The following is a 17,677-nucleotide window of genomic DNA, read 5'->3' on the forward strand; positions in this document are numbered from 1 at the left end:
CCAGCTGCAGAGTGGTAAAGAGATCGAAGCCATGGCAGAGGGAGAGGCCTACAAATACTTGGGGATGATGCAGGCTCAGCAGTTACAGCACAAGGAAATTAAGGCCTGCCTGACCAAAAAATACCATCAGAGACACAGAAGCCTGCTGAAAGCAAAGCTGAACGGAGGGAACACAGTTAAAGCCGTAAACACCTGTGCAGTCCCAGTGCTAACATACTCATTTGGGGTCATAGGTTGGATTAACACTGAGCTGGAAGATATCATGAGAAACAAGAGGACAATGATGACCAAGAGCCGCCAACACCACCTGAAATCTGCCATGGAGAGACTGACAATTGCTCAGGATGGAGGAGGAAGGTGCCTGATAGATCTCATTGAGAAACAGAAGACAGTGATCGTTACCATGAAGGATTACTTCCAGAAACACACAGCAGCACTCCACCAGGCCATAAGGAAAATAGGAGTCCCCCCCCCACCAACCAGGAAGTACAAACGAAGCTAGAAAGATGGGCCGAGAAGACACTCCACAGAAGACACTACAATGACCTCCATCAGGATCACATAGATAAAATTGCTTCCAGTGCATGGCTCACGAGCGGGATGCTCTTCCCCGAGACTGAAGGATTCATGCTCGCCATCCAAGAGCAGGTAATCAACACAACGTGGACAAGTTTTTGTAAAGGGCAGCCCCTAGAACAACTTTTCAACTCCACCTCGTATCTCTGTGAAGAATGGTATCACTACAATGGGCCAGATATGGCCCATTGTAGTGATACCATTCTTCACACACACACACACACACACACACACACACACACACACACACACACACACACACACACACACACACACACACACACCTAAAATGTGTGTGTGACGGAGGTTTCTGTGTATTACGTGTGTGTTCTGTTCTTGTGTCTGGCCGCTTGGCTACCCAGAAGCATCAATCACTTGGAGAGATGATTCTGGGTACTTGTCCACACCACGGGAAGGTAGGCCAGTCCCAGTAATGCCCGTACCATCTCAAAAGAGACTCTGGCCCACATGATGCTGCCAGCAGGTAGTAGTAGTAGTAGTGGCATGTGATGCAAGAAAGCAAGTGTATGAGCTCATGTAACATCAGTCAAAAAAAAAAAAAAAAAAAATCACACCATTCCCTCCAAATGCCTGTCCAGTTCCTCCTTAAATTTATTTAACCTATCAATTTCCACAATGACAGATAGAAGTTTGATCCAACAATTAACCACCCGCAGGCTAAAGGCAAATTTCCGCACATCTATTCTACATCTGTCCTTTCTTAATTTGAATTTATGCCCCCTTAGGTTCATAATCTGAAAAAGTGAAAGGATCCCATCAGAACTCAACCCATTCAAGGCCTTATACACTTCAATCAGATCACAGCATAGGTGCCTAGTCTCCAGCCACTGAAAATTTACAGAACTTAAGCCTCTCTTGGTAAGAAGATCCCATCATTCCCCTCACCAATCTTGTTGCCCTTCTCTGTACACACTCCAGCAAATCTATATCCTTTCTAAAATGAGGCCTCCAGACCTGTACGCTGTACTCAAGGCGTGGCCTGACCGTGGTCTTATACAGAGGGACAATCACCTCCTTTTCCCTGCTAGCAAAATTCCTATATATCATTGACAAAACCCCATGACCTGCCCTGGCAGCCTGTCTGCATTGCTCAGAAAACTTATATCTGACTGCACAATTACTCCCAGGTCTTTTTCATTTTCTACCACCTTAAGTGTAGTACCACACAGTTGGTACGTTTCTCTGGGGTTACTTCTACCCATATGCAGTACTTTGCATTTGTCAAGGTTAAACTTCAGTTGCCACTTCTTAGCCCATCTGCCCAAATTATCTAGATCCTGTTGCAGTAGCACACTGCCATTGCTGTCGTTAACAACCCTGCCAACCTTTGTATCATCTGCAAACTTCGACATTAAGCCTTATATACTTTCATCAATATCATTGATAAATATACAAAACAACAGTGGACCCAACACCGAACCCTGTGGGACTCCACTAATAACATTAGTCCACGAAGAGCAGCACCCATTGATTACCACTCTGTCTTCTCCCACTTAACCATCCTTTTATCCATTGTAGCAACTTACCCTTAATGCCATTCTGCTCCAGTTTGTACAATAGTCTTCCATGCGCAACAGTGTCAAAAGCTTTCCTGACATCCAAATATATGATATCAAAATTATTTTTTGCATCCAGTTCCTTTGTAACAACATCATAATATCCTATCAAATTTGTCAGACAAGACTTTCCCTTAACAAACCCATGCTGTGTCTGAATTATGATCCTGCAATGCATCTTTAACCAGTGACTCCATTATTTTACCCCGAACAGAAGTTAAACAGAAGTTATTTTACCCCGAACAGAAGTTAAATATCCTATCAAATTTGTCAGACAAGACTTTCCCTTAACAAACCCATGCTGTGTCTGAATTATGATCCTGCAATGCATCTTTAACCAGTGACTCCATTATTTTACCCCGAACAGAAGTTAAACTAACTGGTCTGTAATTACTCGTGTCACCCTTCGATTCCCCTTTGTGAATTGGGGATACATTTGCACATCTCCAGTCCATGGGAACATCCCCTGAGTCCAAGGATGCTCTCATAATTATGGCTAAGGGTTTGCTTAGTTGCTTTGCCGCCTGCTTTAATATAACTGAATAGATCCCATCCACCCCAGGTGCGTTTCTTATGTTTAACTTCAACAATTTCTCCTCCACTTTGCTCTCAGTTATTACAAAATCATTAAGTATCCTGCTACAATTTGATAACCTTCTGCCATTTTTAAACCTTAATAATTCCTCATGTGTGAATGTAGATGCAAAATACTCATTCAGTTTGTTTGCTATCTGAGCAGGATCAACAGTCGAACCAATCAGATTCATCCCCTTCCTTTTAGAGTTTATATAAGTAAAGAAATCCTTGCTGTTTTTCTTAGCATCTTTTGCCAAGGATTTCTCGTAATCTGCCTTCACCTGCCTAACCTTCTTTGTGACCTGATTACACACTAGCATATATTTGCCATAGGCTTCTGAGTTGCTTGACAAGTTATATGCATCCCATGCATTTTTCTTTTCTGTTACGAGTCTCATTAGTTGAATTTGATAACCATTTAGCCCTAAACCTTGAACAATATTTCTTAATAGGTATGAAACTTTTAATAGCATCCACGATTAATTCCTTGAATGCTTCCCACTTAGAATTTACTGTTGGTAACATCGTCAGTTGATCCCACTGTACTCACCTTGACGGAAACAAAAACCCTTTCCTTTACCCCTGATGGTAATTAAATCTTTAAGTAAATCCGACATCAGTACACTGTGATCACTGCCACCTAGTGGTTTCTTTCTCTGCAAATTCTTAATACACGAATGATCACTGCTGATAACCAGATCAAGCGTATTATTCTCTCTGGTTGCCTCTTGAACATGCTGCTGCAGAAAACAATCATCGAATAAATCCTCAAACGTCTGACTAGTGTGTGAGTGACCAACCCACAAGTTCCAGTCAATATCTGTGAAGTTAAAATCCCCTATTATAAGACATTCCGATTTACTAGCCCACTCTATTTCTCTGTACAATTGTTTATTGTACTCATTCGAGTCATTAGGCCTATAACACACTCCTACTCTTATTTTTGCTTTCGCAGTGCTTATGTCACACGAACCTGACTCAACAGTGCCATGTTCATCTATATCTACTGGGTGCATTTCTTTTGATTTTATGTTTTTCTTAACAGCATAACACCTCCTCCTTTTTGTATCCTGTATATCCTTTCTGTACACATTGTACTCATAGGTCAGGAAGGTCTGGGGCCCCCATTCCACATGGCAGACAAAATAGAAAAAACAAAAAAAAAAACCCACCCATTACGGCAAAATAAAAAAATAATAAAAAATTAAAATAAAATAAAAGAAATTTTGAGAAAAAATAAATAAAAATAATAATTAAAAAAAATATATAATAAAAATAAGTCTGGAGTAGCTGACTCCAAACAGAACGCAAGGAGGAGAAGGAAAAAAAAAAAACATTGTCTAATCCACTTCAGGCCCAATGCCAGGGTTTTGATCACTCTATATGATCTCCTTTAAGCAAAGACTTCCATAGCAAAGAAACGTTCGGGAGTTTGTAGTAACTTTAGAGGATGTAAAGGTGACATCAGGACGGAATCTTCTAGTAACCACTCCAACCTGATATGTATCCCAGCGGGTCTCCCAGATGTTCACTAACTTGTAGCATCTGGTTTTCTCAGCTTTTGGGTCTGTGACAAATCAAGCTCGATGTCAAGGAACATAGTGGGGGATGTTGTTTTCAATTCTAAATACTATTTCTCTTTAAGTGGCATACAAATCCAGAGGAAGAGTTCCAGCTATGACCTAGATGGCTGCTGTAGATACTGTTCTGCAAACTCTAAGGGTAGCCAGTAGCATTGTACGATGGATGGAATTCAATCTGTCTCTCATCTTGACCAAGGCAACTCGGTGAAATCAGGCACCGGTTGCATATGTGACGATTGGCAGAAAACTGCTTTATAGTAGAGACGAAGCATCCTCTTGGAAAGGCCCCAGTCGATACGAATAATGGAGCCAGAGAGCTTCTTGACTTTTTTTTTTTTTTTTTGATCTGAGATGGGTGAGGTGTGGCAGGAAGCTCAGTTTATTAGCATTAGCATTAGTAGAGGCATTTGATGCAAGAAAGCAAGCTTATGCAGCATCAGCCAAAAAAAAAAAACCACTTCCACTTCACCCCTCTGTTCGTTCAAAATACCTGTCCAGCTGATCCTTAAACTTATTTAGGCTATCAACCTCCACCACAAGGGATGGAAGTCTGTTCCACCAACCAACCACCCGCTGGCTAAAGGCAAATTTCCGCACGTCTATCCTACATCTGTCTTTCCTCAATTTGAATTTATGCCCTCTCAGGTGATTTTTCTGAGCTAGAGGAAGAATCCCATCAGCATTGAGCATGCTTAAACCATTCAAGGCTTTATACACCTCTATCAGATCACCTCGCTGGTGCCTAGTCTCCAGACACTGTAATTTGCAAAACTTAAGCCTTTCTTCGTAAGAGCACCCCTTTGTTCCATTCACTAATCTTGTTGCCCTTCTCTGTACTCGTTCCAGCAGCTCTACATCCTTCTTGAAATGAGGCCTCCAGACTTGTATACAGTACTCTAGGTGTGGCCTGACCATTGCCTTATACAATGGAATAATCACCTCCTTATCCCTGCTGGAAAAATTCCTGTATATCATTGACAATACTCCATGAGCTACTCTTGCAGCCCGTCTGCACTGCTCAGAGAACTTCATATCTGCCTGCACAACCACCCCCAAGTCCCTTTCATTCTCTACCACTGTCAGTGTAGTACCACAGAGTTGATACGTTGCTCTGGGGTTGCTGTTTCCCATGTGTAGTACTTTACATTTGTCAATGTTAAACTTCATTTGCCACCTCTCAGCCCATCTGCTCAACCTTTCCAGATCCTGTTGCAGCAGCATAGTGTCAGTAGTGTCCTTGACAACCCTGCCAACCTTTGTATTGTCTGCAAACTTGGACATTAAGCTTGATATACCATCATCAATATCATTTATAAATACAGAAAACAATAATGGACCCAACACTGAGCCCTGAGGGACTCCACTAATAACATTAGTCCACTATGAGCAGTGTCCATTGATTACCACTCTCTGTCTTCTCCCCCTCAACCACCCCTTTATCCATAGCAGCAATTTGCCTCCAATGTTACACTGCTCCAATTTGTGTAGCAGTCTTCCATGTGCAACAGTATCAAAAGCCTTTCTAAGATCCAATTATATAATATCAAAGTTATTCCCTGCATCCAGTTCTTTTGTGACAGCATCATAGTATCCAATCAAGTTGGTCAGGCAAGACTTCCCCTTAACAAAACCATGCTGTGTCTGAGCTATAACTGAAGTCTTGTCTAAATGATCCTGCAGTGCTTCTTTAACCAGTGCCTCCATTAATTTTCCTGGAATAGAAGTTAAGCTCACAGGTCTATAATTACTTGTGTCAGCCTTTGATCTTCCTTTGTGAATTGGGGTCACATTTGCACATTTCCAGTCTATGGGTACCTCCCCTGAGTCCAAGGAAGTTCTCATATGGTCAATTACCACTCCGAGAATGGTAGCTTGAGTAACTATGGGTAGCGGGATTCCAGAGATTTTAACCTGTGGTGGATGCCTGAGGTCTAGCTTGTGCTTAAAGAGCATCATTTTGGTTTTACTTGGGTTAATGTGGTGGAGTTTGTTCAATGCTGCCCAGGAGGAGAGATCAGACAGGATCAGATTGGCATTATGTTCAATGTCACTCCTAGATTTTTCAGACACAACGATTGTAAGGCCAATAGCAAAGGCTACAACTTTAGTGTTCTCAAAGGAATGGGAGAACCAATCCTGTAGAACCATATTCCACACCACAGACCCCTGGAGGCATCCCTGAGAACATATTGATACTTGGATTTTAGGATAACAGTTCTTTCAGAGAAGTAACTAAGGAAAAGTTTATATAATTGATGGGAAGAGGAGGCAGACCGGAGGCACTCCAAAGTGCTGTCCCACCAGACAGTGTTGAATGCTCCCTCAAAATCGACAAAGATTGCCAATTCCAACTTGGCCTCAGAGTTTTCTATATGTAACATCAGGTCAAAAAGGCCTTTTCAGAGGAGCGTCCTTGTGTGAAGCCATATTGATGTGGAGAGATTAGATTTTTTGCCTTGGAAAGTGCCGAGACTCTTAGGACCAGAAGATGCTCAAATTTTCCCAAGATTTGCCAAGAGTGCAATGGGACGGAAGGAGTGAGGATCTGAAGGTGGCTTATGTGGTTTCTTTATCAGATGCAGAAGAGCAGTTTTCCAGACCTTGGGAAAGAAACCTCCCTGGAGGCATTTATTGTACAACAGGAGGAGGTATAGCGGCCTTAGTTTAAACAGATGAAGGTATACTCTATCAGGTCTAGGCCAGAGCATTTGTTGGGGTTTATTTTCTGTAATACTGCAGTCAGCTCTACCAGGGTGAAAGGATCCATTGTGCTTTCTGTGGTGTAGTTTCGATTTGCTCTTCTGATTGCTATATGCTCTGGGAGATCCTCAGCAACATTGTCTGGAGGAAACAACCTGTCAAGGATTAGGTTGGCTGAATCATACCAGTTGGAGGTTTCCTGGAAGTTAGCCTGTACAGTGTTAAATTTCATCTCATGTGATTTTATATACTAAACCCCAGGGGTTGGAATTCCCAGTTTCCTTAACAAAGCTCACCCAGGTTGCTTTCTTCCTGGCTGCTATGGCTTTAGTATAGTTGTTTTTCTTTTGGATGTAGTCACTGTAGAGCCATTCAACTTCTGGGGGCGCCCAGTCCCGGTGCTGCTGGTAGTAATGACGAGCCCGCAGTGCCAGTCTCCGAAGTCTAGGGAGATCAGTAGTCTGCCAAATGGAGACAATAGGTCAGAATATTTTCTTTTTGACAGATTTATAGGATGCTTTGAGGATTGCTTGCTGGAGAGCAGTTACCAGTTCATTGGCTTGTGTGGATTCATATAGATTTGGCTCACTTTCGGGAAAGTCTCCTTTAATAGAACACCAGGAACTATAGAAAATACATTGCCAAGGAGCCCGGAGTGTTAGATGACACATGTCGATGATGCCACCTGGCCTCAGAAATGATCGAACACATCACCATGGGATGCAAGGTGATCAACCAGACTGAGTACAATCATAGACATGACCAGGTAGCCAGGATAATACAGCAGAAGCTAGCTAGGAAATACCAGTTTGTCGAAGAAAGTGTACAGTACTACAAGTACAAACCCCAGGCAGTACTAGAGACTCCAACCCACAAGCTGTACTGGGACCGTGCCATAATAACGGATAGGACAATCCTGCACAACAGACCGGACATAACCCTTGTGGACTGAAGGAAAAGGCTACCTATCTGATTGACATAGCAGTACCCAACACTGACAACCTGCAGAAAACCCATGGGGAAAAAATCAGGAAGTATACGAACCTAAGACAGGAGATCAAAGAGATGCGGCATATGCAACAAGTAACAACCATCCCGATCATTGTGTCAACCACAGGTATGGTGCCAAAGACCCTACATAACAGCCTAGCAGCAATAGGTCTCCCAGCGAACACTTTTTTTTTTTTTTTTGGTAGTTGTTGGCGCATCGGCTTCTGTGGCCATAATGCACCTCCCAAGGTTTTTGCAGTACTTTGATCCAAGCCCTAGGCGGGATTCGAACCCGCGACCTTTGGGTTGCCAGGCAGGTGCTTTACCCACCTGGCTAGCCCGGTCGGCAGCGAACACCTACAAGGAACTCCAGAAAGTTGCAATCCTGGACACCTGTAGAATAGTCAGAGTTCCTCGACCAACAGAAACATCAGACACAACAACCACCACCCTGTGTACTTGGTAGCAATACCGTCATGAGTTGGAAGCTCCAATCAGGGAGAAATAATATAAGAGCAATAATAATAATAGTTACTATTGAGGTCAAGTGCTATAGTTTTAAAATATTAACTAAAATTGTGCTTTGAACTAAAGCAGAACAGCATGAGGCTCAGAGCAGCAAGGACGCCTTAACTCAGGAGTGAATTACTGAAGACCGCTCTTCTGTGAATCAGGGCTTTATTGCTTGTACTGTGGGTGAGAAATATGCAGACCGCATTCCTTTGCGTGTCTTTAAAGAAAACAAAAGTGGGGAATAAAGCAGGTGAGAAACAATTAAGAAAAAGTGAGGCATAAAACAGCATTTTGATGGCAAACTTCAGTGCTTGAAGAAGAGTTATTGTTCTCAAAAGGAATTAAATCGAGAGACTGAAGTACATAGCTACTGAACTTGGCATTTGGCATTGGAACCTACCCTTGTGCATCACACAGTATCATGGGATGGATCACTGATTAAAAGATGCTGGTCCCCATAGTATATAGTTATTCTTGGTGATGCCATTGTTGGGGAAAATGGGGAATATATTAAGAAAAAGGATAGATGAAAGAGGACCAAAATGGGCTTACCAGTGGCACAAGTTGACACTGTAAAGCAATTATCTTTTAAGGACGAAAAATAAAAGATGATATAGTTGTATGGATAGGCAATATGAGTCTATACCATACATGTGAGGCAATATTGAGAAATGCCACAGTTATGGCTGAATTTGAAACTGTCTGGAATTTCATCGCGAATTCCCCATCTACAGGCATGTATGAGGAAGTTTGTGGTGAAATTCTCGGTTTTGTCCTGGAGGGATTGTGCAATGTTCATGGGAAAATACAATATTCTCAAATCAAATATAATTGGATTTGGTGCTGAGTGGGTTGACCACATATTACTCGGGCATAGCACTGAACAGGTTAAAGTAAGACAATAACTAGCTACAAAGTATTAATAATAAATATAATTCTGAAATAGAGTTCACACATCATTATATGTAGTGAATTATTTTTGAAATAAATCTTAAAATAAAAATTAAGAAAGCACTATGGGACCTACCTGTAAGCAAATTCCAACATTTACTCTACAACCAAAACTAGTGCTAACAGCTCTAGGTGAGAGACCAAGTCCTGAGAAAAGTTTTGAAAATGATGTTGTCAGTCCCACACGTGGTCTTTCTTCTGCTACAACAACACAAGTCCTCACACAACTAAGGTTTATTCCTCGTTGCTGCAAGTATCAGTAAGAAATGAAACTATGGGTGTATGCTACATTAGAGCAATGAGACAACTGTAAAGACAGTTTATATTTATATGTAATCCATTGTACTAATAACATAAAAACCTAAGCAAAATTATTTTTGATGTATAAAAGTGTTTATCCTCACCTTTAACTAACCACATTATGGATACATGCTCAAGAAATTTTAAATGTGCTTTAATTTTAATTAAATGTGGCTGATTACCAAGTAGCATAAAAGCATGATTATTAATCATATTCAGTCACCATAATAGCAAAATTAATCCTGCTACGGTATACAGCATTATACCCTTCCACGTGAGTAGTACATGGTATGAGGGGACCTCCCATGATGCTGCTGGTCCTCCAGATTAGAATCACTGGGATCTAATGCCCCTGGTTCCAGGCTAACAGCATGGGAATCCAGCATGTCTGCTGGGTTCTGCACCTTGTGGGAACTTGGAAAGGGGATTCTAGTGGTTGAGAGGCCCAGCTTCAACACAACACTTTGACTACAGATTCGACAAGATAGGAGGTTCTGGGATGGCTTAGCCAGGATCATTCGGCAAGGGTCTACTTGCAAGGGTCAACCTGTCAATGTCAAAGGTCAACCTTCATGGTCCAAGGGACAGGATTCAGGCTTCCAGTGGTGCAGGTACGGTGTTTGGGTTGCCCTGGTGTCTCACTCCTTTATTGCTTTTCAGGTGGTGGGGTGAGAAGCCCTGCACTGAAACAAAATTGAAACTAATATGAATCCTGATTATCTAAATTCTTTTGGGACCCCCAACATATATTTTCCCTACCAGAATATTATGTCAACAAATCAGATAATGTCACATCAGCAAAGAAGCCACTGAAACTATATCAGTTCCAACACGTAGATACCTGATAATCCATTCCACTGGTGAGAAAATGTCGCCCTTCTTTATTTAGAAGGGTTGGCACGTTCCCTATATCTGCAAAATAGCATTGGTCTGGAGACATCCCTGTTGAAACCAAATGTGATAAACATGCAGAATAGCTCCACCAAGCTGCCTCTATTGTGGGAATGCCAGTTATAGTAACAATCCACAAGACTCTGAACTCAACCCAAAGCATCATCTTAGAATGGGACCTCCTTGAAGCATTTGAAGATTAGATCTGTTCTGAACTGAACAACTCAAGGACTGACAGCTGTGAAATGCAGAGAGAGATGGGGAATCTAGTCCCTGCTATAAATGTTATCTTTACCTTCAATTCACCATTGTTTTCTAAGGTCCTTCTAGTGCCAGGAGCATGTTCAGTGCTGAAACAAACATGTATTAACTGCCAATGAGAGCACCCTACTTTGTCATTGAACATGCCAGTGGGTGGGAAGAAAAATAAGATGAGAGATTAAAGACAGAATTAAGCATATTGTACCAGGAGACAAGAAAAGCAGTGAAAACCTGTAAATAGATAAACCTTTGTACACCAGAAAATTGCATGGAGATATTCCACCAGAACACAAACCATACTACCTAAGAAGTCTACTCCCATTGCATGGTATTTATTAAGCTCTCCAAACCTGCCCAGAAATGCCACTTGTATATCAGTACCTCCTTCTGTATCCCTTCTACCAAAACCTAGCATAAAGGGAAATCACAAAAAAAGTGAAACAATCTGTGAAATACAGGGAAAAAAAATTAAAACATAAGAGCTATGAATTCAGTTCTTTCTACTTTAAATAATATTGTTTAAATATTATTATCAAATACAATATCCATATTTAATATGTATATTATCGCATTACAAACTTAGATCTTTTATATATTAACCGGATCAATTTGATGCGAGCGTCTGGTGAAGATATTTCCTACAAAAAGGTATGATAGTTATCTTATATTTAAACAAGAAAAAAAAAATGGATGTTGGGGTGAAGAAGGTAGTATCAGATGAGTCAGTTCTGGAACTTTTTGTGGAGGAAGAAAAGGGCACGGGACAGCATTCATACTTCTCCAAAAAAAAAAAAAGTTAATCCACGTCTGGAAAAACCAAGCCCTCAGAACTTTGGACCAACCAATAAATTCACCAAGTCCCGAATAATGGCTAAATTCCTACAGTGGAACTCTTGTGAATTCAGGTGAAATAGAGATTACATGAAGGTCCTCCTACAAAAGTATAAAACAGTTTGCTTTTTGCTTGCAGGAGACATATTTTAAGGCAAAGGGAGACCCTACCTTGCAAAACATTGCCAACTATAAGGACAGAACTAGGGACGGATCTGCCCATGGAGGAGTAGTTATCCTTGCGGCCAAACATGACCCCATTTCAACCCGTACCACTTACCACCAACATTGAGGTGGCAGCAATTTGCCTTACAGTAGTGTTTTTATTAATTGTTTGCTCTATATTTTCCACCTGGGACTTTCCCTGCTCTACTTCGCAAGGATTTTAATGGAAGGTGTCAAGTCTTAGGGCATATGCTCACTAACAATGATCTCTCTCCCTTCTAAATGGCCGACCGGGCTAGCTGAGTGGGTAAAGTACCTGCCCGGCAACCCAAAGGTCGCGGGTTCGATTCCCGCCTCAGGCTTGGATCAAAGTACTGCAAAAACCTTGGGAGGTGCAATATGGCCACAGAAGCCGATGCGCCAACAACTACCAAATCAAAAAAAAAAAAAACCCTTCTAAATGTGGGAAAAAATGCCTCTTCCAGATGTGCCTACCCATATGTTCTCTGCCACTGATATTTTTATCTGCTACTCTTCTTCTCTCTTCATTTACTTCGGAAGCAATAATTTCCCTGTGATAACTTCATTACTTAGTGGGAGATGTCTTCCTTTTAGGTTATCACAGTGCATCTGGCAGTGTTCAACATCATTACCGTCAGTTAGAAGACCATCAGTGCCATAAAGACATAAATCACAGAAAATATAGTCCATGCAGTTGCAATTCTTCTAAAAACATCTATCAGGTTTCCATTATTTCCCAAACCATGGCACAGCAGAAAAAAAGGCTAAAAACAAAGCTTGGGAATATTCCAAAGATGTTGCAACACATTTAATCTCATCTTTGAAACATGCACATGTCAAAACATGCCATGTTTGCTCTCAGAGCCAAAAAGAATCAGACCCACTTTACCCAGGTCAGCTGTGTAAAGTGGGTCTAAAGGTCTGGGATAAAATCCAGAAAATGAAGAGAGTGCACATGTTGCACCCTTTTTAGTCCTGGAATATAATGGATGTGCCACTGCAGACTCAACCCCAAAGCAAATGCTTGTGAGGAAGCATTTTGTACCATCTCAGCAACATCATCTTATTCCCCAGAGTTTCTGGTTCTCAAACAGAAAAATAGGCATTAATTTACATTAAAGTGGTTGCCCATATAATGTGCCATTTTCCATTCAAGACTTGAAAACAGCTTCATCCTTATGATATGAATGCAAGTGCTGTTGGACCGGATGACATCCATTATGAAACTATTAAGCACCTTTCGTCAAAATCCATAAACCAACTGCTATTCCTGTACAACAGTATCTTCCTTGAAGAGCAGTTTCTGGTTGCCTGATGGAAGGCAATTGCTCTTGGCTTTGTTAATCCAGGAAAGGATTCTAAATTTTCAACAAACTATTTGTCCTATTACTCTGACCAGCTGTTAAAGCAAAATATTGGAGAGAATGGTCAATGCTCATCTTATATGGCATTTAGAAACAAATGGCTTCTTCGTCTAAAGTGCAGTGTGACTTCTGTAGAAATAGGTTCACTTTGGATCATTTAATTAGACTGGAAACATCTATCTGAGATGCTTCCTTAAAATGAGAGGAAGTGGTGTACATTTTATTCAATATGAAAAAAAAAAGATCCAACTGGAGATTTGCTATTTAAAATGACATTTACATCCTTAGTCTTAAGAGGTCACCTCCCTGTTTTTATTAAAAACTTTTTAGCCTGTTGTTCTTTCCAAGATCATGTAGGATTCACCCTGTCTTGTCCCTTTTGACAAGAGGAGGGAGGACTCAAGGATCTGTTTTAAGCATTGTGCTTTTTGCCATTAAAGTAAACTCAGTTACAAACAACTTCCTCCAACTCTAAACATTGCCCCCTATATCGATGAGTTCAGCATACATCCCCAGTTGTAACGTGAGGATCACTGAAAGACACTGATCGATCAGACCAAACAAGTAACTGATCGTGTCAGGTTCTGGGCAGCGTCCAATGGCTTCAGGTTGCATAAGACCATTTGTGTATATTTTTGTTGCACACATAACCTTAACTTTGAACCTGAATTAAAGCTTGGATGAAGTACTATTCCAGTAGTATCAGATATGAAATTTTTAGGACTCAACATTTGACCAAAAGTTGACTGTTACTCAACATATTCATAAACTGCACACAAGTGCATGAGGGGTTGGACATCCTCTGTGCTCTCTCTCTCTCATACTGCACTGGGTGCAGATCATGTACTTTACTCTGTCTGTATCATGCACTTGTGTTATCAAAATTAAATTATGGGTTTCACATATCCACCATCAGACTATTCGCATTACTAATGGCACATTCAGAACGTCTCCTGTGAAAAGTCTATATGTGGAAGTAAATGAGCGAGCCTTGATGCTTCAATAGAAGCAGCTTTCTCTACAATATGCACTTAAAGTAAAATCCTGCAAGACCATGGGAACATCAGTTTTAGAGCCAAGGTGAGAAATGCTTTATAATTCTCACTCAACTATCAACTACATTCAGTATTCATCCAAGAACTGTTCAGAGATCTACGTATTATGGTAGATAAGGGTTCCTGATTACCAAGACAACCACTTCCATCCTTGTATGCTGATGTACGAGCATGCAACTCCTTTCTTAAGAACTAGATGAAGCTTGATACTCCATCTATCTATCAGCTCTATTTAGCACACCAAGCTGAACGTTCTGACTTCTTACCAGGCTTGAAATTGGAATTGTGTGTGTGTGTGTGTGTGTGGGATCTGCTGCTGTCTTTTCAAACACCACTAAATCTGAGCAGATTCTCCCTAAATACAGCATATACTGCAGAACTGCACATGCTATAGAGTTAGCCTTGAATCACGTAAGAATTCACCAAGATCAAAGTTGATGCTTTGAGTGTATTACAGGGTTTACACTGATGCTTTGAGTGTATTACAGGGTTTATCAGCGTTGATATGTGCTTTCTTCAGGGAGAAGACTGATGTCCTATCCATTTCTGCTGGATTCTAAGCAACACTGGTGTTAGAGGAAATGAGTTGGCTGATATGGCAGCAAAATCTGAAAATGACTGTCAGTGGTTTTTCGTTTTTACAAATTATGAACATGTATACCCATATATAAAATAGCAGATTTATTTTTACTCAGTCTCCTATCTTTTTGCTTTGTTTTATAGATGTATAACTTTTTGAGAGGGTAACATATTCCAAAGGTGACTAATGCTTTTACATTCTCTGATCTTGTCATGGCACAATTTCCATGCCTAAGGAATGGAATAATGCAATCATAATTTTTCTGCAAAAGAAAGGAGATAAATCAGAAATTGGAAATTATAGAACTATTAGTTTGTTGTCTGACATCTACAAGTTGTTTACAAGAGTCATTACTAACAGAGTAGAAAGAATACTTGACGAGAATCAACCAAAAGAGCAAGCTGGCTTTTGGCCAGGATTCTCAACTATGGATCATCTTTAAGTAATATCAAAGCTAATGGAGAAAGCAAATGAATATAAAATGCCATTACGCCTGGCATTTGTGGATTATGAAAAGGCATTTGACTCCATAAGGCAATGTTTTTGGCAATGGAAAGACAAGGTATAGACACCCCATACATTATGATCATGAAGAAAATATATGAAAACACTACCTCCTCTATTAGACTAGACAAAGACAGAAGCAAATTTAAAATTGGAAAGGGGTTTGACAAGGAGACACTATCTCTGAAGTTGTTTACTACTGCCCTTGAAGAAGCTTTCAGAGGATTGGATTGGTTGCATTGTGATCATAAACCACAATCCCGAAGAATTAGAGGACACTTTTGGGGGAGAAGACAGAGAGTGGTAATCAATGGACACTGCTCATCGTAGACTAATGTTATTAGTGCAGTCCCTCAGGGTTCAGTGTTGGGTCCATTGTTTTCTGTATTTATAAACGATATTGATGATGGTATATCAAGCTTAATGTCTAAGTTTGCAGACGGTACAAAGGTTGGCAGCGTTGTCAAGGACACTACTGATGCTATGCTGCTGCAACAGGATCTGGAAAGGTTGAGCAGATGGGAAATGAAGTTTAACATTGACAAACGTAAAGTACTACATATGGGAAACAGTAACCACAGAGCAATGTATCAACTCTGTTGTACTACACTGACAGTGGTACAGAATGAAAAGGATCTGGGGGTAATTGTGCAGGCAGATATGAAGTTCTCTGAGCAGTGCAGATGGGCTTCAAGAGTAGCTCATGGTGTCTTATCAATGATATACAGGAATTTTTCTAGCAGGAATTATTCATACAGGAATTATTCCCATGTATAAGGCAATGGTCAAGCCACACCTTGAGTACTGTATACAGGTCTGGAGGCCTCATTTCAAGAAGGATGTAGAGCTGCTGGAACGAGTACAGAGAAAGGCAACAAGATTAGTGAATGGAACAAAGGGTTGCTCTTACGAAGATAGGCTTAATTTTGCAAATTACAGTGTCTGGAGAATACGCACCTGCGAGGTGATCTGATTGAGGTGTATAAAGCTTTGAATGGTTTGAGCATGTTCAATGCTGATCAGATTCCTCCTCTTGCTCAGAATAATCACCTGAGAGGGCATAAATTCAAACTGAGGACAGACAGATGTAGGATGGACGTGCAGAGGGTAGTTTGTTGGTCTAACAGACTTCCATCCTTTGTTGTGGAAGTTGATAGCCTAAAGAAATTTAAGGCTGGGCTGGTCAGGTATTTGGCATAAATGGAGGGGTGGAATGAGGTTTTTTTTTTTTTTTGGCTGATGCTGCATAAGCTTGCTTTCTTCCATCATGTGCCTCTGCTAATGCTACATTTCAGACCAATTGGGATATTGCTCCTCAGTATGTGACTATATATCCTGAATGCTGAAATTTATTCTTCTCTTGACTTCCAGCTATTTATCACTATTACAGCTAATGACTTGTCCAAGATAAGTATATGAATCCACCTTTTCAATTTCTGCTTTTTCAATGATGATATCCCTTCCTGTAGCATTCTTGTTCATCATCACTTTTGCTTTAACCATATTCATCTTTAGTCCGAAAGCCTAACTAACTCTTCATCACTGATTAAGATTAGATATTAGCATTAATAGACGCATATGATGCAAGAAAGCAAGCTTATGCAGCATCAGCAAAAAAAAAAAAAAAACCGTTCCACTTCATCCCTACATTCATTCGAAATAGCTGTACAGCTGAGCCTTAATTTTATTTAGGCTATCAACTTCCACAACAGGTGATGGAAGTCTCCTACATCTGTCTTTCCTCAATCTGAATTTATGCCACCTCAGGTGATTATTCTGAGGAAGAGGAAGAATCCCATCGGCATTGAGCATGCTCAAACCATTCAAGGCTTTATACACCTCTATCAGATCACCTCGCCGGTGCCTAGTCTTTGCCACCTCTCATCGCATCTGCTCAACTTTTCTAGATCCTGTTACAGCAGCGTACTGTCATTAGTGTCATTAACAACCCTGCCAACCTTTGTATCGTCTGCAAACTTGAACATTAAGTGTGATATACCATAATCAATATCATTTATAAATACAGAAAACAAAAATGGACACAACACTGAACCCTGAGGGACTCTACTAATAACATTAATCCATGTAGAGCAGTGTCCATTGATTACCACTCTGTCTTTTCCCACTCAACCATCCCTTTATCTATAGCAGCAATTTGCCTCCAATGCCGCACTGCTCCAATTTGTTCAGCATTCTTCCATGTGCAACAGTGTCAAAAGCCTTTATAAGATCGAAATAT

General features: G+C 40.7%; 1 protein-coding gene across 2 annotated transcripts in view; it reads right to left on the bottom strand.

Moving 5' to 3' along the window:
- LOC150087127 (disco-interacting protein 2-like) overlaps window positions 1–17,677 on the bottom strand; it is a 1,128,863-nt gene that overhangs the window by 83,959 nt on the left and 1,027,227 nt on the right. For both annotated transcript variants that reach the window (XM_090372979.1, XM_090372978.1), the window contains exon 36: window positions 9,543–9,713. In XM_090372979.1, coding sequence (XP_090229105.1) covers window positions 9,543–9,713 — 171 coding nt within the window. The remainder of the gene's footprint in view (window positions 1–9,542; window positions 9,714–17,677) is intronic.

This window comes from Mastigoproctus giganteus, chromosome 4, assembly GCF_048544385.1.
Source record: "Mastigoproctus giganteus isolate SK-2022 chromosome 4, ASM4854438v1, whole genome shotgun sequence".
NCBI lineage: Eukaryota > Metazoa > Arthropoda > Arachnida > Uropygi > Thelyphonidae > Mastigoproctus > Mastigoproctus giganteus.